Source organism: Lepus europaeus, chromosome 21 (assembly GCF_033115175.1).
Source record: "Lepus europaeus isolate LE1 chromosome 21, mLepTim1.pri, whole genome shotgun sequence".
NCBI lineage: Eukaryota > Metazoa > Chordata > Mammalia > Lagomorpha > Leporidae > Lepus > Lepus europaeus.
In genome coordinates, this window is record NC_084847.1 from 25,746,320 (window position 1) to 25,770,267 (window position 23,948).

The 23,948-nt window shown below is 59.4% G+C and overlaps 3 protein-coding genes and 1 long non-coding RNA gene across 10 annotated transcripts; 2 read left to right on the forward strand and 2 right to left on the reverse strand.

Annotated features, from left to right (window-relative positions):
* The first annotated feature begins 76 nt into the window (after positions 1 to 76).
* ZNF646 (zinc finger protein 646) lies at positions 77 to 8,658 on the forward strand. 4 transcript variants are annotated; one of them, XM_062179979.1, is made up of 3 exons: positions 77 to 1,002; positions 1,964 to 7,323; positions 8,529 to 8,658. In XM_062179979.1, the coding sequence occupies exons 2-3, from the start codon at positions 2,046 to 2,048 to the stop codon at positions 8,648 to 8,650; spliced, it is 5,400 nt and encodes a 1,799-aa protein (XP_062035963.1). In that variant the 5' UTR covers positions 77 to 1,002; positions 1,964 to 2,045; the 3' UTR covers positions 8,651 to 8,658. The 4 variants fall into 4 exon arrangements, with proteins under 4 accessions (XP_062035963.1, XP_062035965.1, XP_062035966.1 ...); XM_062179981.1 differs by having other exon boundaries at positions 77 to 900; XM_062179982.1 differs by having other exon boundaries at positions 77 to 811.
* Positions 8,659 to 8,723: 65 nt separating this feature from the next.
* PRSS53 (serine protease 53) lies at positions 8,724 to 14,255 on the reverse strand. Of its 3 annotated transcripts, none has more exons than XM_062179985.1 (12): positions 14,149 to 14,254; positions 13,248 to 13,268; positions 12,991 to 13,153; positions 12,058 to 12,323; positions 11,773 to 11,927; positions 11,435 to 11,654; positions 10,576 to 10,726; positions 10,249 to 10,493; positions 10,020 to 10,165; positions 9,606 to 9,828; positions 9,286 to 9,337; positions 8,724 to 8,929 (listed from the first exon to the last, which is right to left on the reverse strand). In XM_062179985.1, the coding sequence occupies exons 1-11, from the start codon at positions 14,204 to 14,206 to the stop codon at positions 9,318 to 9,320; spliced, it is 1,668 nt and encodes a 555-aa protein (XP_062035969.1). In that variant the 5' UTR covers positions 14,207 to 14,254; the 3' UTR covers positions 8,724 to 8,929; positions 9,286 to 9,317. The 3 variants fall into 3 exon arrangements, with proteins under 3 accessions (XP_062035969.1, XP_062035970.1, XP_062035968.1); XM_062179986.1 differs by lacking the exon at positions 8,724 to 8,929 and having other exon boundaries at positions 9,015 to 9,337; positions 11,773 to 11,964; positions 12,058 to 12,166; positions 12,297 to 12,323; positions 14,149 to 14,255; XM_062179984.1 differs by lacking the exon at positions 8,724 to 8,929 and having other exon boundaries at positions 9,017 to 9,337.
* Positions 14,256 to 16,213: 1,958 nt separating this feature from the next.
* Positions 16,214 to 18,317, reverse strand: VKORC1 (vitamin K epoxide reductase complex subunit 1). 2 transcript variants are annotated; one of them, XM_062179988.1, is made up of 3 exons: positions 17,872 to 18,109; positions 17,150 to 17,259; positions 16,214 to 16,672 (listed from the first exon to the last, which is right to left on the reverse strand). In XM_062179988.1, the coding sequence occupies exons 1-3, from the start codon at positions 18,042 to 18,044 to the stop codon at positions 16,464 to 16,466; spliced, it is 492 nt and encodes a 163-aa protein (XP_062035972.1). In that variant the 5' UTR covers positions 18,045 to 18,109; the 3' UTR covers positions 16,214 to 16,463. The 2 variants fall into 2 exon arrangements, with proteins under 2 accessions (XP_062035972.1, XP_062035973.1); XM_062179989.1 differs by lacking the exon at positions 17,150 to 17,259 and having other exon boundaries at positions 16,567 to 16,672; positions 17,872 to 18,317.
* On the forward strand, positions 17,191 to 20,960 carry LOC133750390 (uncharacterized). Its single transcript, XR_009864706.1, has 4 exons — positions 17,191 to 17,280; positions 17,659 to 17,768; positions 18,378 to 18,546; positions 20,522 to 20,960. It is a non-coding gene; the product is annotated as an uncharacterized LOC133750390 (long non-coding RNA).
* The last annotated feature ends 2,988 nt before the right edge of the window (positions 20,961 to 23,948 follow it).

The following is a 23,948-nucleotide window of genomic DNA, read 5'->3' on the forward strand; positions in this document are numbered from 1 at the left end:
CGGGGGCGGGGCCCGGAGCGGAAGTGGCGGGAACTTCCTGGGAGGGAGGGCGGGACGGTTTGCGGCCGCACCTGCAGCCCTACCGTGGCGGACAGACGTCTTGCGAGGGTGCTTGTGTGGGGTACACGGGGCTACTGCTATCCTGGGGCCGGGTCACTGGAAGTGGCTCCAAGAAGTCGGAGGTGGGAGGTCGGAGAGGCCACGCTCAAGCCTCGTAATACCCAAATCCGCTTATGTTCCACATTTCTTTTAATAGCGAGGAGCGAATTTAATGGCGCTCGCCCCCATCTGCCCCGGGACTCAGAAATCTCAGGGAGCCCCACGAACGGTGTCACCAAATACCGAGGGCAGAGTGGCAGAATCTGTTTCTGCCTCTTCGGCGCTAATTCTACGTGCACCGGAACGGTTTTCTGCACTGGACGGAAGTGTGGCTAAGTTAGTTTGCAACGAGAGTGGCGCTGTGACCTCCGTGGGCGGAGCCAGGATTGCGCTGAACGGGTCCCTAGCACCGGAAGTGTGTCTTTGTAGACCGTCGCTTGGAGGCGGAACAGGAAGTGTCCTCTGGCGGAAGTTTCGCGGGGAATCTTTTGCACCTGGGACACTTCCTGTTTCTCAGTAACAATAGGAAGTGTCCGCGGACCTGGGGGTAGACTACTGGCTTGTACGAGCTGTGCCCTTTTCCCTCCACCTTTTCCTTCCTCTCCCTTCTTTCCCTCTCCTTTCACCTTCTGGGAACCCCGGTTGAGTGTTCGTGTGTGGGAGCGCGATAGCCCCGGACAACCACCCCTTGGGGCGCGCGCCTGCAGTTAGGGTAAGGGTCCCAGTGCGCAGGCGCGCCCCCGTTCGCGGTCCCCAACGGACGCGCCCGCGGCGGGAACGAGAAGGGGCCGCCGGTGCGAGGTAGGGGTCCTAAGGGGAAACCGGCAGAGGAGATGAGTGACGCGAGAGGACCTAGTTGGTGGTTGCCTAGGGGAGGAGACTAGAACGAAGGGGCTTTGTGAGGTGAGAATTTGGGGAGGGGGGTTCAGAAGGAGTTTAGCGTCGGAGATGGGAGATGCAGCTGTATTGAGGTCCCATGGGAGTGGAGGGTCCGCGCTGGAAGAGGTCGAGGAGATGTAGGAGGGAGGTGTGGAGGGCCGCCGATGAGAAAGCCAGGGCTTTGGAACGAGGACTCAGTGAGTTGGCTCGTGTGTGAGCTGGGAGAGCAGGTATTGATCGCAGCGGGCGGTAACGGTGAAGTGACACAATGAATAAACTTGACCTAGCACAGTGCCTGGCAGGTGGTAATGCCCGGTCTAAGTTAAGAGAGGAGGTAGAAGAAGACCCAAGACGGGATGGTGAGGGTCAGATAAGGAAGCGTGGCAAATTAAAAGATAAGGGGTGAACATAACCTTCCACCCAGAAATGGGGCAAGATGTCAAAGATGGAAGATAGCTTGAGTTAATCGGCAGGACAAGTACAGGGAGAGTAGCCGAGAGAACCTTCTGGAAAGGTGACCTTTTGACCCTGAGCGGATTAGGAGAGGTGGTGGATCAGGCCTTGAAGCGGGCTCTAACCTCTCCTCTCAGGGCCTAGGCTCGGGCTTTCCTAGTAAAGGTTGTGGTTCTCCTTTAGGAGGCCGCAGGAGACGTTGTGTTTGTTTCAGCATTACCCAGGCAGATCGTTCTGAGTCTGGGGAGCACCTGGGTTGCGATCGGAGGGAAGCGGCAGCCCTCTAGATTCCGTGTCTCCTCTGATTCTCTAGAGATGACTAAAGCCTGGAGGAGCTCCCGCATGTGGGGCACCTGGACCCACGGAGGCTTTCAGTGTTGTGCCTCCAGAGCGGATCTGGTAGAAAGCAGGTCCCAGGGCGCTGATGCTGAGGGGAGCCTTTCCGTGACCCCCCGGTGAAGCTGTGGCTCGCAGAGCCGAGAGGGGAAGTTGATTGAGGCCTTCCTTGTTGACCACTGCCCCCTCTTCCTAGGCCTTGACTCCTCAAGCAGAGGAAAATGCTGCTGCCACCTGTCTGCTCCTCCTGAACCTTCTGGTTTTCACTCGGTTACCCCATGGAGGACACGCCCCTCTCATTCAGTTGCTCTGACTGTCAGCGCCACTTCCCTAGTCTCCCGGAACTGTCACGGCACCGAGAACTGCTCCATCCAGCTCCCGGCCAGGACAGTGAGGAGGCTGACAACATCCCCCGGCCCTACCGCTGTCAGCAGTGTGGGAGGGGCTACCGCCATCCCGGGAGCCTGGTCAACCACCGCCGGACCCATGAAACTGGCCTGTTCCCCTGTCCCACCTGTGGCAAGGACTTCACCAACCCCATGGCCCTCAAGAGCCACATGAGGACTCATGTTCCCGAGGGCCGCCGCAGGCGCAGGCCCCCCCGCCCCAGGGAAGCCGCTCCCCACCTCCAGCGCGAGGCAGTGTCTGCTGATTCCTGGGGCCAGGGGCTTGGCCCTGGGGAAGGCTGGGGAGACCAGACCAAACACACTGAAGAGGCAGCTGACTCTGAGTCTGGACCCGACCCCAGGGCGCCTGCAGGCACTTGGGAAGATGCACCCGCCAGACAAAAAGAAAGCTGGGACAGCCAGCCAGATCTTGAGGAGGGCACAGAGGGCTGGGGACCGACCACCAACTCCGCCCAAGCCCCACCTCTCCCCACCCCAGCCAGCAGCCTCCTTAGCAACTTGGAACAGTATTTGGCTGAGTCAGTAGTGAACTTCACAGAGGGCCAGCTGCCTCCCCAGTCCCCTCCTGCTGAGGAGGAGCGGCGCTACAAGTGTGGTCAGTGTGGCAAGACCTACAAGCATGCTGGGAGCCTCACCAACCACCGCCAGAGCCATACCCTGGGCGTCTACCCTTGTAGCATCTGCTTTAAGGAGTTCTCTAACCTCATGGCTATGAAGAACCACTCCCGACTCCATGCCCAGTATCGGCCTTACCACTGTCCTCACTGTCCTCGTGCCTTCCGGCTCCCCCAGGAGCTGCTGGAGCATCAGCAGTCCCATGAGGGTGAAAGGCAGGAGCAGCCATGGGAGGAGAAAGGGGTGCCCACCACAAACGGGCACACGGGTGAGACCAGCCGGGCCCGGCTCCCTAGTACTCAGATGCTGAATGGCTCCAGGGAGCTCAGCACATCTGGGGAGCTGGACGAGAGTGGCCTGGAGGAGTACCGGCCTTTCCGCTGTGGAGACTGTGGCCGGACTTACCGTCATGCTGGGAGCCTCATCAACCATCGCAAGAGCCACCAAACAGGGGTCTACCCTTGCTCAGTCTGTTCCAAGCAGCTGTTCAATGCTGCTGCCCTCAAAAACCACGTGCGTGCCCATCACAGGCCCCGACAAGGAACAGGGGAAGATGGGCAGCTGTCAGTGCCGCCAGCTCCCCTGCTAGGAGCTGAGAGCACCCACAGAGAGGAAGAGGTCCCACCCCCCACCCTGGATCATCGGCCCTATAAGTGCAATGAGTGCGGCCGGGCTTACCGGCACCGGGGGAGCCTGGTGAATCACCGGCACAGCCATCGGACAGGGGAGTACCAGTGTTCGCTCTGTCCCCGCAAATACCCCAACCTCATGGCCCTGCGCAACCACGTGCGTGTACATTGCAAGGCTGCTCGACGAAGTGCAGACCCAAGGACTGAGAGTCCCCCCAGCCACCTTAAGGTGGAACCCCCTCCTCACCCTGTGGGAGCAGATCAGGGGCAGGTGTGCACACCTGAGGAGGCGGCCTCTGGCCCCCTCCCAGCAGCAGATAGGACGGCAGCCCAGATGTGCAACATCTGCGGGATGCTCTTCAAAGACCCTAAGAGCCTGGAACATCACGTCCTGACCCACGGCCCCGGGGGAGGAGAGAACAGCAGGGCAGAGACCACAGCGTCACCACCTCGGACGTTCGCCTGCCGAGACTGTGGAAAGAGCTACCGCCACTCAGGCAGCCTTATTAACCACCGGCAGACCCACCAGACTGGGGACTTCAGTTGTGAGGCCTGTGCCAAGCACTTCCACACCATGGCCGCCATGAAGAACCATTTGCGACGCCACAGTCGGCGGCGGAGCAGGCGACATCGGAAGCAGGCAGGCAGTGCTGGTAGAGAAGATGCCAAACTCCTGTCGGGGGAGAACTGGGCCCAGGAGTTGGCAGACGATGAGGGCCTGCACGCTGCCCAAGAGCCTTCGGGAGAGAGCCTTGCTGGGGCCGGAAGCAACTTGGAAAGTGAAGGGGAGCGTCTGCAGGATGAACCTGCAGGGAAAAGTGGGCTGGAAAGGGGTGAGCCCTGTTCACAGGGTGACACACAGAGCCGAGGCCCCGAGGGAGGACTGGAAGGGAGGGAGGCCCATCACCTCAACAACTTGGCCATCCCAGGCAGTGGGCAATGCAACGAGACTCGCTTCTGTGATGGCCTCAGCACGGCAGATGGAGATAAAGCGACCACTGGCCAGCCTGCGCCCTCTTCCCACTGTGCTGAGGCTGCCGCTGGCTGGCAGGCTGAGGTCCCTCACACATGCTCCGACTGTGGGCATTCTTTCCCCCATGCCACTGGCCTGCTGGACCACAGGCCCTGTCACCCACCAGGCATCTATCAGTGCTCCCTCTGCCCAAAGGAGTTTGACTCTCTGCCGGCCCTGCGCAGCCACTTCCAGAGCCACGGGCCCGGGGAGGTGGCCTCTGCACAGCCTTTCCTCTGCTGCCTCTGTGGCATGATCTTCCCTGGGCGGGCCGGCTACAGGCTTCACCGGCGCCAAGCCCACAACTCCTCCGGCACGACTGAGGGCTCAGAGGAAGAGGAGGGGGAGGAGGAAGGAGCCGCAGAAGCAGCCTCTACCCATAGTCCTCCGCTGCAGGTCTCGGAGGCAGAGCTGCTGAATCAGCTGCAGCGCGAGGTGGAGGCGCTGGATGGAGCAGGCTACGGGCACATCTGTGGCTGCTGCGGTCAGACCTACGATGACCTGGGGAGCCTGGAGCGCCACCACCAGAGTCAGAGTTCTCAGAATACCGTGGAGAAGGTGCCCAGCCCCTTGAGAGCAGCCGGTGATCCTATGGAGATGGTTACAGACCTTGTCTTTGAGGGCACGGAGACCTCTGTCTCTGGAGAGGGTGGAGACGCGAAGTCTGAGGAGGGAGTAGTTGGCACAGCTGCAGACAGCTCTGCTGGCGCGCAGGGCGGGGAAAGTCTGCCCGAGGCCCAGCCTCGCCCCTTCCGCTGCAACCAGTGCGGCAAAACCTATCGCCATGGGGGCAGCCTGGTGAACCACCGCAAGATTCACCAGACTGGAGACTTCAGCTGCCCCGTCTGCTCCCGCTGCTACCCCAACCTGGCCGCCTACCGGAATCACCTGCGGAACCACCCCCGCTGCAAAGGCTCTGAGCCCCAGGTGCGGCCTGTCCTGGAGGCAGGGGTCAGCACAGAGCCCCAGGTCACGGCAGAGGAGGGGGCGGAGCAGGCGGAAGCCCGGAAGCTCCAGGAGGAGCTTAAGGCGGAGCCCCTGGCAGAGGCGGCGCAGGTGAAGGAAGAGGTGTGGGAGGAGACGACGGTGAAGGAGGAGGTGGAGCCAAGGCTGGAGACGGCTGAGAAAGGCTGTCAGACTGAGGCCAGCTCTGAGCGGCCCTTCAGCTGTGAGGTGTGCGGCCGCTCCTACAAGCACGCCGGCAGCCTCATCAATCACCGGCAGAGCCACCAGACGGGCCACTTCGGCTGTCAGGCCTGTTCCAAGGGCTTCTCCAACCTCATGTCCCTCAAGAACCACAGGCGCATCCACGCCGACCCCCGGCGCTTCCGCTGCAGTGAATGTGGGAAGGCCTTCCGCCTGCGGAAACAGCTGGCCAGCCACCAGCGGGTGCACGCCGAGCGGCGAGGCGGCGGGGGCGCCCGGAAGCTGGCTCGGGAAGATCGGCCCTTCCGGTGTGGGCAGTGTGGCCGGACCTACCGCCACGCCGGCAGCCTCCTGAACCATCGGCGCAGCCACGAGACGGGCCAGTACAGCTGCCCTGCCTGCCCCAAAACCTACTCCAACCGCATGGCTCTGAAGGACCATCAGAGGCTGCACTCCGAGAGTCGCCGGCGGCGGGCCGGTCGGGCCCGGCGGGCAGCTGTGCGCTGTGCCCTCTGTGGCCACGGCTTCCCTGGCCGGGGATCTCTGGAGCGGCACCTGCGGGAGCACGAGCAGGAGACCGAGGGAGAGCTGCCCCCTGGCCCAGGAGGTCCGGATGGCTCCGCTGGCAGTGAGGGGAACCTGGCTGACAACCAGGGTCCGCAGGACAGATCGGGTGGGACTGAGTCGGGGCCGCGGCTGGAGGAGGTTGGAGCCTCAAGGCCAGGGGAGCTCAGTCAGAGCGCCATTCAGGCAGCGGGTCCAGAAGCCACAGAGCCACCGTCATGGGGCTCGAGGAAGGCAGATGGATGGCGAGGAGCCGGGGGCCTGGCGAATCACCAGGGATGTTGGGCTCCTCCGGATCAGGTGCCAACCACGGCAGAAGACAAGTCAGAGGACGGTGTTCCCAGGAGTCCTTGCCATCTCGGTAATGGCCAGACCAATGGACCCAGTCTGAATCACACAGATGGCTGGGAGAATGGAGATGGCAGCTCCCAGCGCCAGCCAGAGAGTCCTCCTTCCTGCAGCCGGTGCAGCAAAGCCTACAGCCAGCCCGAAGGCCTTTTGAACCACAGCCGCTATTGCCTGCATTGCTGCAGGGAGTCCTTGAGTCCTGTGGCCACTAACCACCTGGCTGCCCAGACCTTTGCCTGCCCTGACTGTGACAAGGTCTTTCAGTTCCATCATGACCTGGCCAGCCACCTACAGACCCATGCCCAGGACCAGAGTCAGGTGCCAACCCAGATGGAGGAGGCGGCTGGGACGGGACAGGGGGAGCTGGGGCTCCCTGAGCAAGGGGAGGCTCAGGAGGCCGCAGCAGAACCCTCCAAGGAGAATGCGGAGCGGGCTGGTGGGACGCAGAGAATGCAGCCCACGGCGCCTGAAGACAGGGAGCGGCCCTTCCGCTGCGTGCAGTGTGGGCGCTCCTACCGCCATGCGGGCAGCCTGCTGAACCACCAGAAAGCCCACACCACTGGGCTGTACCCCTGCTCCCTCTGCCCCAAGCTTCTGCCCAACCTGCTGTCTCTCAAGAACCACGGCAGGACCCACACGGACCCCAAGCGCCATCGCTGCAGCATCTGTGGCAAGGCCTTCCGGACAGCTGCCCGGCTGGAGGGCCACGGGCGCGTCCACGCGCCTCGAGAGGGGCCTTTCACCTGCCCCCGTTGTCCCCGACACTTCCGCCGCCGAGTCCGCTTCCTGCAGCACCAGCAGCAGCACCAGGAGGAGTGGCCAGTGGCCAGCTCCGGTACGGGGCATGAAGGGCTCGGGCAGAGGAGCGAAGGGTCCCAGAGGGAGATGGGCCCAGTGGAGGGGGAAATCAGGCTCCCGGGTGGGTGGGGGAGCAGGGGTGAGAGGAGGGCCGGGTCGGGGCTTGCGTATGGAGTGGGAAGAATGGTTTGAGCCTTTTGAGCAGTAGAGCTTGGACACCCCCTACCCCCAGCCCCTGAGTCAGGGAAACTGCACGGCATAGGGGGAGGGGTTGGGAGGCAGAGGTGGGGTGTTCAGGGCAGAAGCAGCTGTCTGGGGCCCTGGGCTCTGCTGTAGGCCAAGAGGAACAGTCTTTTTATTTTGAGGGGGAGGCAACAGGCTACCACATCTGGAATGATTTCCAGAGGAGGGGGGGAAATGTGTTGATTTGGTTTAGGTTCTTTTTTCTCCTAGAGTGGGCAGGGAGCCAGAGAATGAGGGATGCGGGGCGTGGGGGGTACCCCAGACTGCACTGCTCTGTGGCGTTACCGCTGGCTGGGCCCTGGAAGCTGGGCTGCTGGTCGGCACCCAGGTCTCATCCCTCTGTGCCTGCACCTCGTCTCTGCTCCTCTGTACCCGTGTCCCAGGAGTGTCACTTCTTCCCACCCTTCTCCTTTCTAGGATTCACCCAAACCGCCCTTTCCATCTGCGCGCGCGCGCGCGCACACACACACACACACACACCTTTAACTGGAGGCCTGAGTCACAGATAATGGTTTCTTTGAAGCCAGGCCCCGTGGAGCAACGGCAGTCATTAGTCCTTATCGCAGCTCCCTATCCTGGGGATCTCCAGGAGACAGACTAGCCCACACCCAGCCCTGGTGGAGGTGGAGGCTGTAGGGGAGGGGAGGAGACGGCCTCCTCCTGCCCCTAGCCTGGGGCTTGCTCTCTGATCCTCCTTCCATCAGGTGGCCCCCAAGGGTGGGTGTCCTGGAGAAGGTGAGCCCTGGACCAGAGTGTGGCCGGAAAAGGGGGTGGTGCGTCGAGTCCTCTTGAGAGCTGTTGGGATTTGTTATGACCTCAAGGGGAAGGGGGAGGGGGCCAGTGAGCTAGGGCTGGGGAATACTTGCAAGTCCTAGGGTTCCTGGGTTCTCCTACAGGCCTCTGGTGCCAAGGGTGGGGGGGGATGGCCTGTAGGGCTTAGGGGTGCCAGCTGTGTGCGCTCTGGCCCCTCGGTCTGTGACCTCCTCTCTCTCTCCTCAGGAGCCCCAGTGGCATCAGCGGCAGGCAGAGGGGACTTGTCATTGCCCCCCGCATCCACCCCCACGACCCCGCTCCTGGACCCTTCACCCCAGTGGCCTGCAGACCTCAGCTTCTCCCTGTGAACAGCAAGTCTCCAAAGATGAGAAATTGGAGAGCGGCTGTGGGCAGGGAGGGCTTCATCTCCACGTCTTCGCTCAGGAGTAGTGTGGGCGTCCCCAGGTCTCTTCTCTCCCCCGGGAAGAGGATGGACGTCTGGCTTCGGTCCCAAGAGGGCGGCAGGTGGGTATTCCTCATGTCCCTGCCCCTGAGGGAGCCCTCCTGCTGGGCCAGCCTTGCCAGCCAGACTCCAGCACCACCAGGGAGAGGCAGAATCCCACAGCGGCCAGGGGTGGGAATGTCGCCTGTGGATGAAGGGGAGCCTTTTGCTACAGTTTGTAACTTATTTTCTAAAATCTATTTTGTAACAATTTATTTAAGTTTAAAAAAAAGGACAATTGCTCCCCACCCCCACCAAGAAAAAAAAAAAAACCACAGATTTTCAAAACATGCAGCCGATGTGGTTGTGTCTGAGGGGTGAAGGGTGGGGGACACTGGGGGACACCCGTGGCGCGGAGCAGAGCTGGGTACGGGAGCGTCCGCAGGCAGCATCCCTGTCCTGCAGGGGGGCCGAGGCACCTGCTGGAGGGCCTGCCCCAGGGCCCGGAGCTGCACATGGCGAGGGTGGCGAGGGTGGCGAGGGGCATGGGCGTTGCCTCACCGTCGACACCTCCTGTGAACAGTCCAGTCCCGTCAGCAGCTGGCTGGCTGGCCTAGAGAGGAAGGAGGGGCGGGGTTGCTCCCTTGCTCAGGAATAGGATCCACGTTGGCCCCCGCAACAGATGAGAGCACTGAGGCTCAGAGAGGTCGAGAGGCCTGCACAAGTCACACAGGGACCTGGAACCAGCCTAAGTCCCAGTGAGTCCAGCGTCCCACCCGACCCAAGGCAGCCGGAGGTGGAGCAGAACAGTGCTTGCCTGGGTCTCGAGTCAAGGGCTCCAGAGAGGGAGGGCTGGGGGGTGGGGGGCCCGGAACACATACTTGAGTTGGCCAGGCAGCTACCAGGTGCTCCCTCGGGCTCGGGCTCGGGCTCCTCGGCGAAGTACACCTGCCACTCCAAGCTGCTGACCCAGTCCTCGTAGGTGGGGAGCGCCGTGAAGACGGCGGGCCGCGCAGGGCCGTGGCAGGCGTCTCCAAAGCTGTGCAGTCCAGCCAGGAACCACGCGCCCCTCACCTCATGTGCCAGCGGTGCCCCGGACAGGACCTGCCGAGGGTCAGGTGACACTCTCTGGGTAACTTCCTCTTTCCGCTGGGCAGCTGTGAGTGTGGCGGGCTCGGAGCAGAAAGCCTCAGTTCCAGGTGAGAGGCGGGGCTGGGCACCACGCCTGACAGAAGGGCTGTTTGTTGAGGGGCTATGAAGGGTCTGGTGGGTCAGGTTGGGGGCCTGGGACTCACCTCACAATGGGGCGGTTCACCCGCCACACTCGCACACACCATCCCTGGCCGAATGGGGACGCCGTTGTTCTCAGGGGCTGCTTGCAGTTGGCTGCAGGCCCTAGGCCCCAGGAGGGTCACGGGCATTGTCTGGGTGGGGCTGGTGCCTACAGGGCAAGGGGAAAACTTCAGCTGCCACTGGGCCTTTGAGGCTGGGTGGGCAGAGCCGGTGGCCCTGGTCCTGTCTCACCTGCTCCTTGGAGGGGCAGCCCCAGGACCCAGCCACGTTTCCCGTCAGGCAGCTGGTGGTCAGCGTAGTGCAGGCACAGGGGCCGCAGGTGGGGGCCCAGCGTCACCGGCTGGGCTAGCAACAGGAAGGCCACATCGTAGCCCCCCTCCGGGTGGGTATAGGCCCCATGCAGGATGATCTGCTTCAGGCCCCGCTCCTCCGGGCTGGCCCCCAGCCCCACACTCCATTCCTCTGGGGTCTGGCGCCTGTGTGGAGGCGGCATTGACAGCGCTGGGTAAGGGTTGCCAGCAGGGGCCGGGGACAGAGGAGCGGGACAGCGGAGCTCACCCGATGAAGCAGTGGGCAGCCGTCAGCACCACCTCCTCTGACACCAGGGCTCCGCCACAGGCCAGCTTGCCCCGATGCTTCAGCCTGGCATCCCAGGGCCATGGGGAGGGGGCTCCCACCTGGGGCCCGTCGGCCCTCAAGGATCCACAGGCTGAAACAGATGGATTAGATCACGTGACTTCTTCAGCAGGGGTGCCGGGCCCTCTGCTAAGCATCTCCGTGGGCTGACAGCCTCACAGTTTCCTTTTCAGGTGAATTTTGTTACCTTTGTTAACAGAAGGTAGCCAGAGTTCCAGAGAAGTTACTGGAACTGTGGGCAGGCAGCAGACTTTAACCCTGACAGTCTGACGGGACTCAGGCCCTGTCTCACCTGCTCTGCACGCCCCCGCCCCGCCCATCTGCACCCCTCCAGGCGTGGACTGGCTCCAGAAGTCCCGCCTCACTGGTGCTGCTCTTAGCATCAAGACACAACTTCCTTCCCAGGAATTCTTTTGCATGCAATTTGAATGTCAGCCACTTAATGCCAGCATTATGAGTGGGAGCCCTGCCCTGTCCAATCTTGTTGGGTCCCTACCTGGAAGCTGGTTGCCTCCCCCAACTCCCCGAAACCTGCAGCCAGCCCTCAGCGCTCCCTCTTCTCGCCTAAGCTCCGAACCAGGAAAGTTGCAGGGTTGGCTCTGCCTCCCCTCAGGGAGCTGTTCCCATGGAGAGCCCCAGCTGCCCTGGGCAGGGCTGGACACTGTATCAGTTCTCTGCTCTAAGCTGCCTGGGATTCATGGTGGCCTCCACTGGCTGCCTGGAAGTCCTCACACAGGCCTAAGTGTCCCCACATGACCCGCTCCCTGCACCCTGCTCATACCTACACAGCTGTCCTCATCACTGGTTTCCAGGGCTCCTGGGCTTTGGGCCAGGAAGACCGCCCCCTGGGCTTGAGCCTGCAGCCAGGGGCTGTGAGCCGCCAAGTCGGTGAGCAGCACGGGAGTGTCCTCCTGGGCACATCTTGATGCAAAGCTGATGATCCCAACCTGAACCCAATGTCCATCAGGCTCGCGGCACAGCACGGGGCCTCCAGAGTCTCCCTGGAGCCAGGCGACAGGTTTAAGAACAGACACCATCGGACGGCAACCCTGTCCACCCTTCCCTGTGGGTCAGTCTCCCAGCCCAAGGGTAGCCCCTTCGCTCACTCCCTGCTCAGACCTGACAGGGCCCCTGCACCCCGGGCTGGGCACCCGCACACAGCATCCCAGGCCGGGCCGGGCTGGCCAGCAGCCGCTGGTGCAGCCGGTTGTACAGACAGTTACAGGTAGGGCGGCTGATGAGGCGCAGGCGCAGATTCCGAAGGCTCCTGGGAGCTGGTAAGAGAGACAGGGCTGGGGCTGGGGGCTGGGGCTGAGAAGGAAGGGGGATTAGGAGGTAGGGCCGTTGGGAGCTGAGGCCGTAGGACCTGGGATGAGCAGAGTGCCCCTGGGGGCTAGCACTTACTGTCACTGGTGTCCTGGTCCCAGCCAGTAGCCCAGCAAGAGGCTCCAAAGGGGAAATGATGGACGGGCTGGGGCAGGCAGAGGGGTGTGTGGGCCGCGGGGTGGGCAAGCTGGAGCAAGGCCAAGTCGGAGCCCTGGCTGTAGTGGTTATAGGCTCCGGGCAACCGCAGGGCAGCCACCCCCACCTCCTCAGCCCCTGGGCTCAGCCCCTCACGATGCAGAGAACCCAGGACCACTGACCAGGAGTCCAGTTCTGTCGCTGCTGCCCTGGAAAAAATAATAAAAAGGTGCGGCCGGCGCCGTGGCTTAATAGGCTAATCCTCCGCCTAGCGGCGCTGACACACCGGGTTCTAGTCCCGGTTGGGGCGCCGGATTCTATCCTGGTTGCCCCTCTTCCAGGCCAGCTCTCTGCTATGGCCCGGGAAGGCAGTGGAGGATGGCTCAAGTCCTTGGGCCCTGCACCCGCATGGGAGACCAGGAGAAGCACCTGGCTCCTGGCTTCGGATCAGCATGATGCGCTGGCCGCAGCGGCCATTGGAGGGTGAACCAACAGCAAAAAGGAAGACCTTTCTCTCTCTCTCTCACTATCCACTCTGCCTGTCAAAAAAAAAAAAAAAAAAGGTGCAAGGCCCAGACTGTTGAGGGCAAGGGGAGCTGGTGACCCCGCCCCCCAGGAGACAGCAAGGGTGGGCGGAAGATGGGCAAATACGAGTTTGTGTGGCTTTAGCAAGATCCTTCCCTTCTCTCAGCCTTAAAACGGGACACGGCGAGAGGCCGTTAAGATGAGCCTGATAACATGCTTGGCACCTGGCGCACGCCCAACAAATGGTGCTTTGCTAATATTCCAAGGGGTAGGGACCAGTCTTGCGGGGCTTCGAGATGAATCATCCGCCCTCAAAGCCAGAGCCCCCGGCTGACCCGAGCCATGACTCACTTTTCAAAGCAGTGGGCAGCGGTGAGGACCCAGGTGTCCGCCACCAGGGAGCCGCTGCAGACGTGGGCTCCCCGCCGCCTCACGCTGGCCTGCCAGGGCCACTCGCCTGCTTCTGTGTCGCCCTCCCGAGGCTCGGGGGGCCCGGGGCCACGCTGCCCACAGGCTGCGGAGAGAGGTGGGTCACAAGTGACTGCAGCTTCCTGACCTGCCCTGCCTCACCCACGACCAGATCCAGGCCCCGTGTCCCCAGAGCTCACCCCGCCGTGCTGCTTGAAGACCTGTAAGAGAGATGGACATGGGTGAGACTCGGGGTCCAGGTTTGGTGGGGCGAATGGGTCAGGGTACAGGCCCTGAGTCTTTGCCGATGACTCTACGGCTACCTCACCAGCCTCTCCCAGAATGAAAATATTTATATGAGGGTGAGAAGCAGCTTTTATTGGAACCCATTCAGCGCGTACGCTCAGTAATTACTTCCTCAGCTGTGCTCAGCACTCCTGGGCCTGAGAGGAGCACGCCCCGGGGCTCGGCTTGGGACCAGGCCAAGCCTCCTCCAGGCTTCAGAACCCCCAACTCTGCCCCCGCCACCGAGGGAGGGGCCCAGGGATGTGGACCGAGTATTAGCTTAATTGTCTCCTGGCCTCAGAGGACTAAGAGGGAGGATTAGAGGCTCGCGTCATGTCTAAGCGGGGGAGGGCGCTCACCCCAGCTCTGATCTGACGACTCAGAGCCCCCCCACCTCCCCAGGAGCCCCCAGAGATGCTACTGGGGATCCTGGCCCTGCTTCTCTTCTTCACACACACATAGATAAAGCACACTGGACATGTAGGCCAGGAGAGCAGAGAGATGGAATGGACAGAGAGACACCGAGGCCAGAGGCATCCAGAATGCACCTGAGACCATTCGGAAGTCAGAGAGGCAGCCAGGGGCACAGAGCACCCACACGGTGGGGGTAGGGGTGGGTAGGGGGGTGGCTGCACACACAGTCACAGCAACAGTCCCTGCAGACACGACCTTAACCTGAGAGTTGCACCCCTGTGGCCGCAACTGTCACCCCCACAGGAAAGACACAGTGACATTGCAAGCAGCAAACTGTCCCCCCACTGCCCAGCTCCCACACACACCAAGAACCCCCTCCTCCGCCGAGCACAGGTGGCTTACCCTGGATCAGGACCACTGCTCCCAGGATGAGCAGCCCTGGTCCCCAACTCTGCTTCATGCTGCCCGGGCCGCTCTGCCGCCTGGGCTGTGGTTCCCAGGCTACCTGGGAGCCCCGGCTCCACCCTGCTCCGCCCCCAGTTGGCTGGGTGTCAGATGTCGTGGCTTCCCCCCTCCCCCCCAGGGCTGGAAGGGCGCCAGCAGCTCCTAGCTCTGGGGCTGGGGCTGCGCGGCCCTGCGGCTGCTGTTGGCCTTTCTCTGGACCTCAGCCAGGGGGCCAGACCGCCTAGGGTTTCAAATCCCAGCTCCCTGACTTAGCACATGAGTGACCTTCAACAGTCAAAGCTGTCTGTGCCTTGTCTGAAAAACTCCAGCCTTTCTGAATACAGAAACGCTTGGGCAAGGGCCTCGTCTGTAGGACAGTTGCTCCCAACATGAAGCCTCAACCTGGGCCCCGATGGGCATTGTGGGCCGGCCTGCCCAGTCCCCACTATGTGATGTAGCTTTCCTGCTTTACCCCAGCCAGGGCCAAGCATGCTACACACACTTCCTCCCAGAGACTGTGTGCAGGGCTGGGTGTTGGAGGGGCCGGGCCTCTCTGCCGGCTGGCCACGAACCTTTGACAAAAGCCACCCCCCTTAGGAGCCTGCTGCCTTCCTAACAAACAGGGCTACCGCAGTGCCCATCTTTCTGACAAATGTTGGAAGGCTCTCAAGTCAGGAGAGGGTAGCGTTCACGATGCATCCACTTTCTGTTCCTGACTCCGAACTTGGGCCATCCCAGGTTGTTCTAGAAATGTAGCCCCAGCACAGAGGCTGCTGTGGGCAGGGTTTTGAGCTTAAGACTTTGTAGTTGGGGTAGGCATTGTGGTGCAGTGGATTAAGCTGCCACTTGCGATGGCTGCATATTTTTTAAAAATTTTATTTATTTATTTGAAAGGCAGAGTTACACACAGAGAGAAGGAGAGGCAGAGAGAGAGGGAGAGGTCTTCCATCTGATGGTTCACTCCCCAGATGGCTGCAACGGCCGGAGCTGTGCCGATCTGAAGCCAGGAGCCAGGAGCTTCTTCCAGGTCTCCCATGTGGGTGCAGGGGCCCAAGGGCTTGGGCCATATTCTACTGCTTTCCCAGGCCACAGCAGAGAGCTGGAATGGAAGTGGAGCAGCCAGGACTCGAACAGGTGCCCACATGGGATGCCAGCACTGGAGGCGGCGACTTTACCCACTACGCCACAGTGCCGGCCCGAGGACACCTGCATCCCATATCAGAGCCCTGGTTTGAATCTGGCTGCTCAGCTTCTGATCCAGCTCCCTGCTAATGCACCTGGCAAAGCTGCAGTGGATGGCCCAAGTGCTGGGGCCCCAGCCACCCGTGTGGGAGACCTGAATGGAGTTCCTGGTTCTTGGCTTCCACCTGACCTAGCCTTGGCTGATAGGGCCATTTGAAGAGTGAACCAGGAGATGAGAAATTCATTCTCTTTCTCTCTAACTACTCCTTTCTGGCTGTGCATGTGTGATCTTAGGCAAATTAGCATCTCTGGACTTCAGTTTCTTTATCAAGATAGCACCTACCTCATACTGTTGCTATAAGGATTAAATGAGTGAATATAGCTTCACCCAAGTCCTTAGACAGTGCTTGGCATTGCTGAGATTATTAGGAAACACAAAATAAAGCTACTCTCCATCTGATCCTGACCCTCCAGGCTGCCAAGACTGCCTTGGGATAGTAGATAAGGCAGCCTGAGGGGCTGAGGTTAGACTACGGGAAGAACTTCCCATCAAGCAGGCAAGGAACCAGAAGGGCAGCTTGCCCTCACAGATGCGTGCTTGGCCCTCCCAGGAGAGAGGGCCTGGCACCTACGGGCAACAGGAACAAGTCACCAGCCTGTTTCCTGGAGGTGGGGGCTGATGGCGCGCCAGGCCTTGCTGACTCTACGCTCTGGAGATGAGGCTGACCGTAGCCACCCTCCGCAGGCAGGCCCCCACTCTCCATGACTCACATCCTTCCCGGGTCCAGAGAAGGCCCCCTGGCGGAGCCCCAACATCAGGGTCCCTGGCAGACACACGGTTCAGACTTGGCCAATGTAGTTAAGAAACTTTATTGCTGAAAACGTTCCCTCCCTGGGCCATGGCAGGAAACCAGCCCTTGAAGACACAGTTGGGGGCACATTTGGTCCATTATCCTGTGTGTGTGGTGGTGGGGGTCTGCGGGGGTGGGCGAGGGAGGCAGCGCCTCCCAGGGACCTAGACAAGGCCCCCCGGGGCGAGGCTCACGTGCCAAAGCAAAGCAGGCGAGGTCAGCCTGGTTCGGGGTGAGGGCTCAGTGCCCCTTGGCCTTGACCTTGGGTTCCGGGACCTCCCGGAAGCTAAGCAACATCAGGCCCACGTTGATGGCGTATGTGGTGATGCAAACGATGCAGAAATCATAGAGCACGAAAAACAGGATCCAGGCCAGGTAAACAGAACCAGCAATCGATACCAGGGAACTCAGCATCAGCAGGACAGAGGCCCAGCGGGCCCGCAGGCAGCCTGCAAAGTAGAAAAGGGCCAGGGATGGGCTGTGGGGACTGGCCATCTCCAGGACACCGCGCCCCCACCCCGGCAGCAGGGGCTGCAGGGAGAAGGGCCTGTACATCAAGAGGCTTTAACAGGCCCCCTCCTAGGCCTCTGTTCCCCTGCCTGTCCAGTGATCCCAGACCCAACCAGTGAACCTCCTGCTAACTCCAGACATCCTTCAATTCCCCCAAAAGCAATTTCCAAAGTCTTTTCCACAAAACTGGGATCCTAGAAAGTCTTTAAGGGCCCCTCAACTTCCGACAGTTCTTACACTGAAAAATAACTCCTGCCCCCCCCCCCCCCCCCCCCCCCCCCCGCCTTGGCTAGAGAACGCTCAGCCAGAAGCAGCCGGCTGGCTGCCATCTGGAGCCTGCATGGGGTGGTTGCGGGCCAGGCCAAGGCGTGGTCTTGAGGGGGCGGGGCCTACAGGGAAGGGGCGGGGCCACTCACCTAACACCAGTTGCAGTATGTAGAAAATGCAGCCGAATATGCTGTTGGATTGATTGAGGATGCTGTCCTGTCCCAACACGTGCTCCACCAGCCCGAAGCCCCGACCCCATCTGATGGAGGTGGAGACTCAGGTTAGCGGCGTCCACAGAGTGCACTGCCCCGGAAGGGGAGTTTCTAAGAAGCCACCTGGGGCTGTCCTCCTCCCCCATTCCCAAGGATCGATGACCTCTTGACCTCCCGCACCTTTGGCCACTGCATGCCACTGCCCCTTTCCTCCCCCATCCCCCAGCCGGGCCTGGCCGTGGCTCCTCCCTAGGCCCCTCTTTCCAGCGAAGATAGCAAAGCTGGTGTAAGAGTAACTGGGCAGATTGTCTTCGCCCTGCAACCCCTAAACCTCCAGGTCCCTAGATACCCCCTCCCCTCCCACTGACCGCTACACGGCCAGACATTGTCATCGCCAGAGAGCGCCCCAGCGCCACGCTCAAGGCGCTACATCCTCCTCTTTCCAGATCGCCCTTATACCTCGGCATCCTGAGCCCTCGTGACTGCCTCGCCCCGCCCGCACCCCCTGCACCCCGATTCTCCACGCGACGTTGCCACCAAGCTGGCCAGTCCCCAGGTATCCGCTTCCCAGGCACTGCGACCCCAGCCTCCTCAGGTATCCTGGCTGCCAGGCACACACCGGCGCCCGGGACCCCGAGCTGCTTCCCTCCCGCGCGCACCTGGAGGAGAAGACGCGCGAACAGCTGATGGCGGTGCCCACGTCGCAGAGCGCGCGGTAGTCCCGGTCCCGGGCGCGCGCCGCCTTCACGTGCAGCGCGTACACGGACAGCGCCAAGCCGGCCAGGCAGAGCGCGAGCCGCACCCACCCCGGGTTTCCCCAGGTGGCGCCCATATCTTCGAGTCCCGGGGGAGGCGCCCGCGGGGCCAGGACCAGCCACGGGGCAGGTTATGGCCACGCCCACTCCCGCCCCTCCGCCCCGGTGATTGGCCTGCCTCTCTGGTACTCTCTGATCCAATTGGTTGTTCCTAGAACTCAGTAAGCGAACCTTTGAGATAGGAAAACAGCGAGGAATGCTGGGATCGGTGAACCTGGGCTAAGGGATGTTGACAATGTGGAGAAAGCGGCTGCCCGGCATGATGGGAGTTGTAGTCGGGCAGCCGCAAGGCGTCAAGGGAAATGTAGTCTCCAGAGGGTTTAACGCTTAACTCTATGCCCTGTTCTAAGCACGGGAACTTCCAGGAGACTAGCTGGAGAGACCAGCGGACCATGGAATCAGCGAACCCTACGATCTTATTTGGGAACCAAGCTGAAGTTATTTCAGACCGTTCAGGCTAAGTCCTGTCCTCGCAGGCTGTTCGGCTGCTCTCTCCTGCCTCACCAGCGCCCTCTGCCGGTCAGTCTCTCTCCCGCCCCTTAAATTCCCAGAGCCACAATCTTCAACCTTTTTATTTATTTATTTATTTTTATGTTTTATTTTTGGCAGGCAGAGTGGACAGTGAGAGAGACAGAGAGAAAGGTCTTCCTTTGCCGTTGGTTCACCCTCCAATGGCCACCGCGGCCGGCGCACCACGCTGATCCGAAGCCAGGAGCTTCTTCTGGTCTCCCATGGGGTGCAGGGCCCAAGCACTTGGGCCACAGCAGAGAGCTGGCCTGGAAGAGAGGCAACCGGGACAGAATCCGCCCCGACCGGGACTAGAACCCGGTGTGCCTGCGCCGCAAGGCGGAGGATTAGCCTGTTGAGCCACGGCGCCGGCCCTTCAACCTTTAACGGTATCCTAACGTGAGCCTGGATCAACCTAACAGTCCCTACTCTCTTCTTCCCAGACGCCCTATCTCTGCTATAACGTCAAGCCTGCCACCCTTCGACTTCCCATCTGTGTGGCAACTCCTTTCTCGTCCCCATCACCACACCAGCTCCCTCATTCTCCCCCTCACAATCAAGTTTTGGGGAAGAATTTCCACACCTGCTCTCTACTTCCTTGCTGTGCACACCGCAAACTAGCTCCCGCCCCCAGTACTCCTCTGATAACTAGTGGCTGGTGTCCCTGGGCCACTAAATTCAGTGGTTATTTTTCAGGTCTTATCTTGTTTGGCCTCTGACAGTATTGTCACTGTTGAACACCCCGTCCTGGGAACTCGCTCTTCCTCTGGCTTCTGTGACTTCTCACTGAACCTCTGCCCCCCTCCCCGGCTCTGGCTGCTCCTTCTCGAATCTGTGCATTTTTTTCTTTTTCCAGAGCACGTGGGAGGCAAAGGAATGGTCTCCAAAGATGCCCGTGTCCTAATCCCTGGACCATGGCAATATGTTAGGTTATACAGCAAAAGGCAATTAAGGTTGCAGGTGAAATTAAGGTTGCTAATCTGATTTTAAAATAGGGAGACTGGGGCAGGTGCTGTGGTGCAGCTGTTTAAGCCGCTGCTTTGGGAAGCTTCCCATATCCAGGTTCTTGTGATTGAGTCCTGTTCCAGTTTCCTGAGCACTGGGAGGCAGCAAATGATGGCTTAAGTACTGAGTCCCCACCACCCATATGGGAGACCTGGGTGGGGTTCCTGGCTCCTAGCTCTGGCTCTGCCCAGCCCTGGTTATCTTGGGCATTTGGGAAATAAGCCAACAGGCAGAAGATACTTCTGTCTTTCTTATTGTTCTGTCTTTCAAATAAATCAACATAAATAATAGGGAATGGCTTACAACAACAAATAGCAATGCTTTTATTTTCTCACACAGTTTTTTCCGGTTAGGAATTTGGGAAGAGGGGCCAGCACTGTGGTGCAGTGGGTTAAGTCACAGCCTGTAACGCCAGCATCCCATATGGGTGCCGGTTTGTGTCTCGGCTGCTTCTCTCTGATCCAGCTCCCTGCAGATGTGCCTGGCAAAGCAATGGAAGATGGCCCAAGTGCTTTGGCCCATGCACCACGTGGGACACCTCAAAGCAGCTCCTGGATCCTGACTTCAACCTGGCCCAGCTCTGTTGTGGCCATTTAGGGAGTGAACCAGCAGATGGAAGATTTCTCTCTCTCTCTGTAAACTCTTACAAATAATTAAAAATGAAAAATAAAAGAATTTGGGAAGGGAACTTGAGTTGGGCAGTTCTGGCTCATGAACTTGTAGTCAGATGGTGGCTAAAGCCAGAACCGTGAGACACTGAGACAGCCGTGGGCTAACCTGGCATTGCCGTGTCTCCTCAGGGGCTATCCATGTCTCTTCTCTGCTTGGGTTTCCTCACAGCACAGCAGACTTGGAGCCAGGTTAACCAGCTCACAGAATGAGCCTCAATGACTTCCACCTCTTGGTATCCATAGGCTTGTGTAGTCGCTTCTCATACTGACCACTAGGGGTCTCCTGCTAATAGCCAGCGTTAACTCACCAGGCATATGACACAGTCAGCTCGCAAGTGGATTCTCCAACAACCAGCCCAGCCTTCAGACAACTGTAGAAGCGGCCAACATCCTGACTGCACCTCTTGAGAGACACGGAGTGAGACTCACGGAGCCGAGGTGTTCCCAGATCCCGACCTAAGGAAACCATGAGAAAGGACATATGGGGGCCAGCGCTGTGGCTTAGCAGGTAAAACTACCACAGGTTCAAGTCCTGGATGCTCCATTTCTGATCCTGCTCTGTGCTGTGGCCTGGGAAAGAAGTAGAAGATGGCCCAAGTCCTTGGGCCCCTGCACCCATGTAGGAGACCCGGAGGAAGCTCCTGGCTCCTGGCTTCGGATCAGCACAGCTCCGGCCGTTGCAGCCAACTGGAGAGTGAACAAGCAGATGGAAGACCCCTCTCTCTCTCTCTCTCTCTCTCTCTCTGTAACTCTGCCTTTAAAATAAATTAAAAAGAAAGAAAAAGAACACATGAGTCAGCTCCTTGTTACTATAATGAAATACGGGAGGCAGCTGACTCGGCAAAGAGAAAAGGTTTGTTCGGCTCACAGTGTTGTAGATACAAGACCAATACTCGGTGGCCCCATCGGTTCGGCCTCTGATGAGAGCAGTGTGTGGCAACGGCGGAGCTAGGGCAGAGGAAGAATCACACGGTGAGCCAGGAAGTAGAGAAAGAGGCTAATCCCCAACTCAGGCTTGTGTGACAGCCCGCCCGTGGGAACTGTCATCCAAGTACCCGTACCAGGGACCTCGGCTGGGCCCTGCCTCCTGCCTGTTCCAACACCCCTCAGCAGCACCAGCCCGGGGACCGTGCCGCTAACACACGGATCCTGGAGGGACAGTCAGCATCAGCCTAACATCCACACCACGCGGACAGTCTGTGCAGCTTTAAGATGCGCCACTCTGGGGTAGTCTGTTGTGTCCTGAAAGATAATTAGGGGCCGGCACTGTGTCATAGCAGGTAAAGCCGCCGCCTGCAGTGCCGGCATCCCATATGGCCGCCAATCTGAGACCAGGCTGTTCCACTTCCAATCCAGCTCTCTGCTGTGGCCTGGGAAAGCAGTAGAAGATGGCCCAAGCCCTTGGGCCCCTGCACTCACATGGGAGACCCGGAAGAAGCTCCTGGCTCCTGGCTTCAGATCGGCTCAGCTATGGCTGTTGCAGCCAATTGGGAAGTAAATCAGCAGGTGGAAAACTCCCTCTCTCCCTCTCCCTCTCTCTCTCTCTGCCTCTTCTTCTCTGTGTAACTCTGACTTTCAAATAAATAAATATTTAAAAAAAGAGAAAGGTAATATAGGGCAGTCACGGATATGCGTGGTGGTACAGCAGATGAAGCCACCGCTTGGGTCACCCGTATTCTCCATCAGAGCACTGTTTTGAAGTCCCAGCTACCACATACTTCTGATCCAGCTTCCTGCTAACGCGCCTGGGAAGCAGTAGTTGATAGTCCAAGAGCTTGGGTTCCTGCCACCCATGCGGGAGACCGGGATGGAGTTCCTGGCTTTGGCCAGGCCTAGCCCTGGTTGTTGAGGGCAATTGGGAAGTAAACCAGCAGATGCAAGATCATGGCATCCTCTCCCTCCACCCCTCACTTAGGTCCTGAATGAAACAAGTCCATCCGGGGAAAGGGAACGTTTTGATTGACAAGTAAGGAGGAGGGAATGTCAAAGGGAGCTTTTGACTTCCAGCTCAGCAGACGGAAACCACCTGCCTATTTATCCCACACCACTGGGGGGCAGCAGTTGATGCTTCAAGAGCTTGGGTTCCTGCCACCCGTGGGAGACCGGGATGGAGTTCTGGTCTCCTGGCTTTAGCCTGGCACTGCCCCAGCTACTGGGGAGTGAACCAGTGGATGGGAGATCTCTCTCTATGCCTTTTCAGTGTTTTTTTTTTTTTTTTAAGTTTCTAAAGGGAAGCCCTAAATTTCCTTCATGTATATATCAAATGTTTATTGAGTGCCTGTGATGTGACGGGGATTTGTGTTCAGGGCTTGGGATAAATCAGTAAAGCAGATATTCATGCTTTTGTCTTACATGGTAGGAAAGGAGGGTGCAAATGAGAAATTAATATAATAAATACAAGTGGCCTGTTACTGGAGTTCAGTGCTATGATAAAATTAAACATACAGCAAAGGGGAATGGAAGTAACTGTAATTTTTTTTTTTTGACAGGCAGAGTGGATAGTGAGAGAGAGACAGAGAGAAAGGTCTTCCTTTTTGCCGTTGGTTCACCCTCCAATGGCCGCTGCGGCTGGCGCATCATGCTGATCCAAAGCCAGGAGCCAGGTGCTTCTCCTGGTCTCCCATGCAGGTGCAGGGCCCAAGGACTTGGGCCATCCTCCACTGCCTTCCCGGGCCATAGCAGAGAGCTGGCCTGGAAGAGCCCCAACCGGGACTAGAACCCGGTGTGCCAGCGCTGCAAGGCGGAGGATTAGCCTGTTAAGCCACGGTGCCGGCCAAGTAACTGTAATTTTAAAAAATATATTTATTTATTTATTTGAAAGTCAGCGAGAGAGTAGGAGAAGCAGAGAGAGAGAGGTCTTCCATCCAATGGTTCACTCACGCAATGGCTGGAGCTACACCAATCCGAAGCCAGGAGCCAGAAGCTTCTTCCGGGTCATCTTCTACTGCTTTCCCAGACCATAGCAGAGAGCTGGATTGGAAGTGAAGCAGCTGGGTCTCGAACCGGTGCCCATATGGGACGCTGGCACTGCAGGTGGTGGCTTTATCAGCTACGGCAGAACGCCGGCCCCTAGAGAGTGCTCTTACCTACTGATTTGAGTCCCCAGATGCCAGCAAGAACAGAGGTGGAACTCAGTTCTCACAGTGGGTGGTAGAAGCCAAATAACCTGAGCCAACCCGGTTGCCTCCCAGGGTCTGCATGAGCAAGAGACCTGACTCCAGGCAGTGGGGCATTTTTTAAAGAATCTGTATACATTTCCCCTAGGCATTATATTTCTTTTTTTGAAAGATTTATTTAAAATTTGGAGAGAAGGAGAGGCATTGAAGGCTGGTGCCGTGGCTCAACAGGCTAATCCTCTGCCTAGTGGCGCCGGCACACTGGGTTCTAGTCCCGGTCGGGGTGCCGGATTCTGTCCCGGTTGCCCCTCTTCCAGGCCAGCTCTCTGCTGTGGCTTGGGAGTGCAGTGGAGGATGGCCCAGGTGATTGGGCAATGCACCCCATGGGAGACCAGGATAAGCACCTGGTTCCTGCCTTCGGATCAGCACGGTACGCTGGCTGGCCGAAGTGCACCAGCCGCGGCAGCCATTGGAGGGTGAACCAACGGCAAAGGAAGACCTTTCTGTCTCTCTCTCTCTCTTACTATCCACTCTGCCTGTCCAAAAAAAAAAAAAAAAAGAGGGGGGGGGGCAGAGAGAGAGAGAGGTCTTCCATCTGCTGGTTCACTCCCCAGATGGCTGC

Bases quoted from the DNA above. Each gene is read 5' to 3' on its own strand.
- ZNF646 (XM_062179979.1), top strand. From the start codon at position 2,046: ATGGAGGACACGCCCCTCTCATTCAGTTGCTCTGACTGTCAGCGCCAC. The intron at 7,324-8,528 runs GTACGGGGCATG...CTCTCTCCTCAG, and splicing joins GTGGCCAGTGGCCAGCTCCG to GAGCCCCAGTGGCATCAGCG.
- PRSS53 (XM_062179985.1), bottom strand. From the start codon at position 14,206: ATGAAGCAGAGTTGGGGACCAGGGCTGCTCATCCTGGGAGCAGTGGTC. The intron at 13,154-13,247 runs GTGAGCTCTGGG...CTCTCTCCGCAG, and splicing joins TCTTCAAGCAGCACGGCGGG to CCTGTGGGCAGCGTGGCCCC. The intron at 10,494-10,575 runs GTGAGCTCCGCT...GCCTCCACACAG, and splicing joins GCTGCCCACTGCTTCATCGG to GCGCCAGACCCCAGAGGAAT.
- VKORC1 (XM_062179988.1), bottom strand. From the start codon at position 18,044: ATGGGCGCCACCTGGGGAAACCCGGGGTGGGTGCGGCTCGCGCTCTGC. The intron at 17,260-17,871 runs GTGCGCGCGGGA...CACCTCCATCAG, and splicing joins TCGCGCGTCTTCTCCTCCAG to ATGGGGTCGGGGCTTCGGGC. The intron at 16,673-17,149 runs GTGAGTGGCCCC...TCTACTTTGCAG, and splicing joins CATACTGCAACTGGTGTTAG to GCTGCCTGCGGGCCCGCTGG.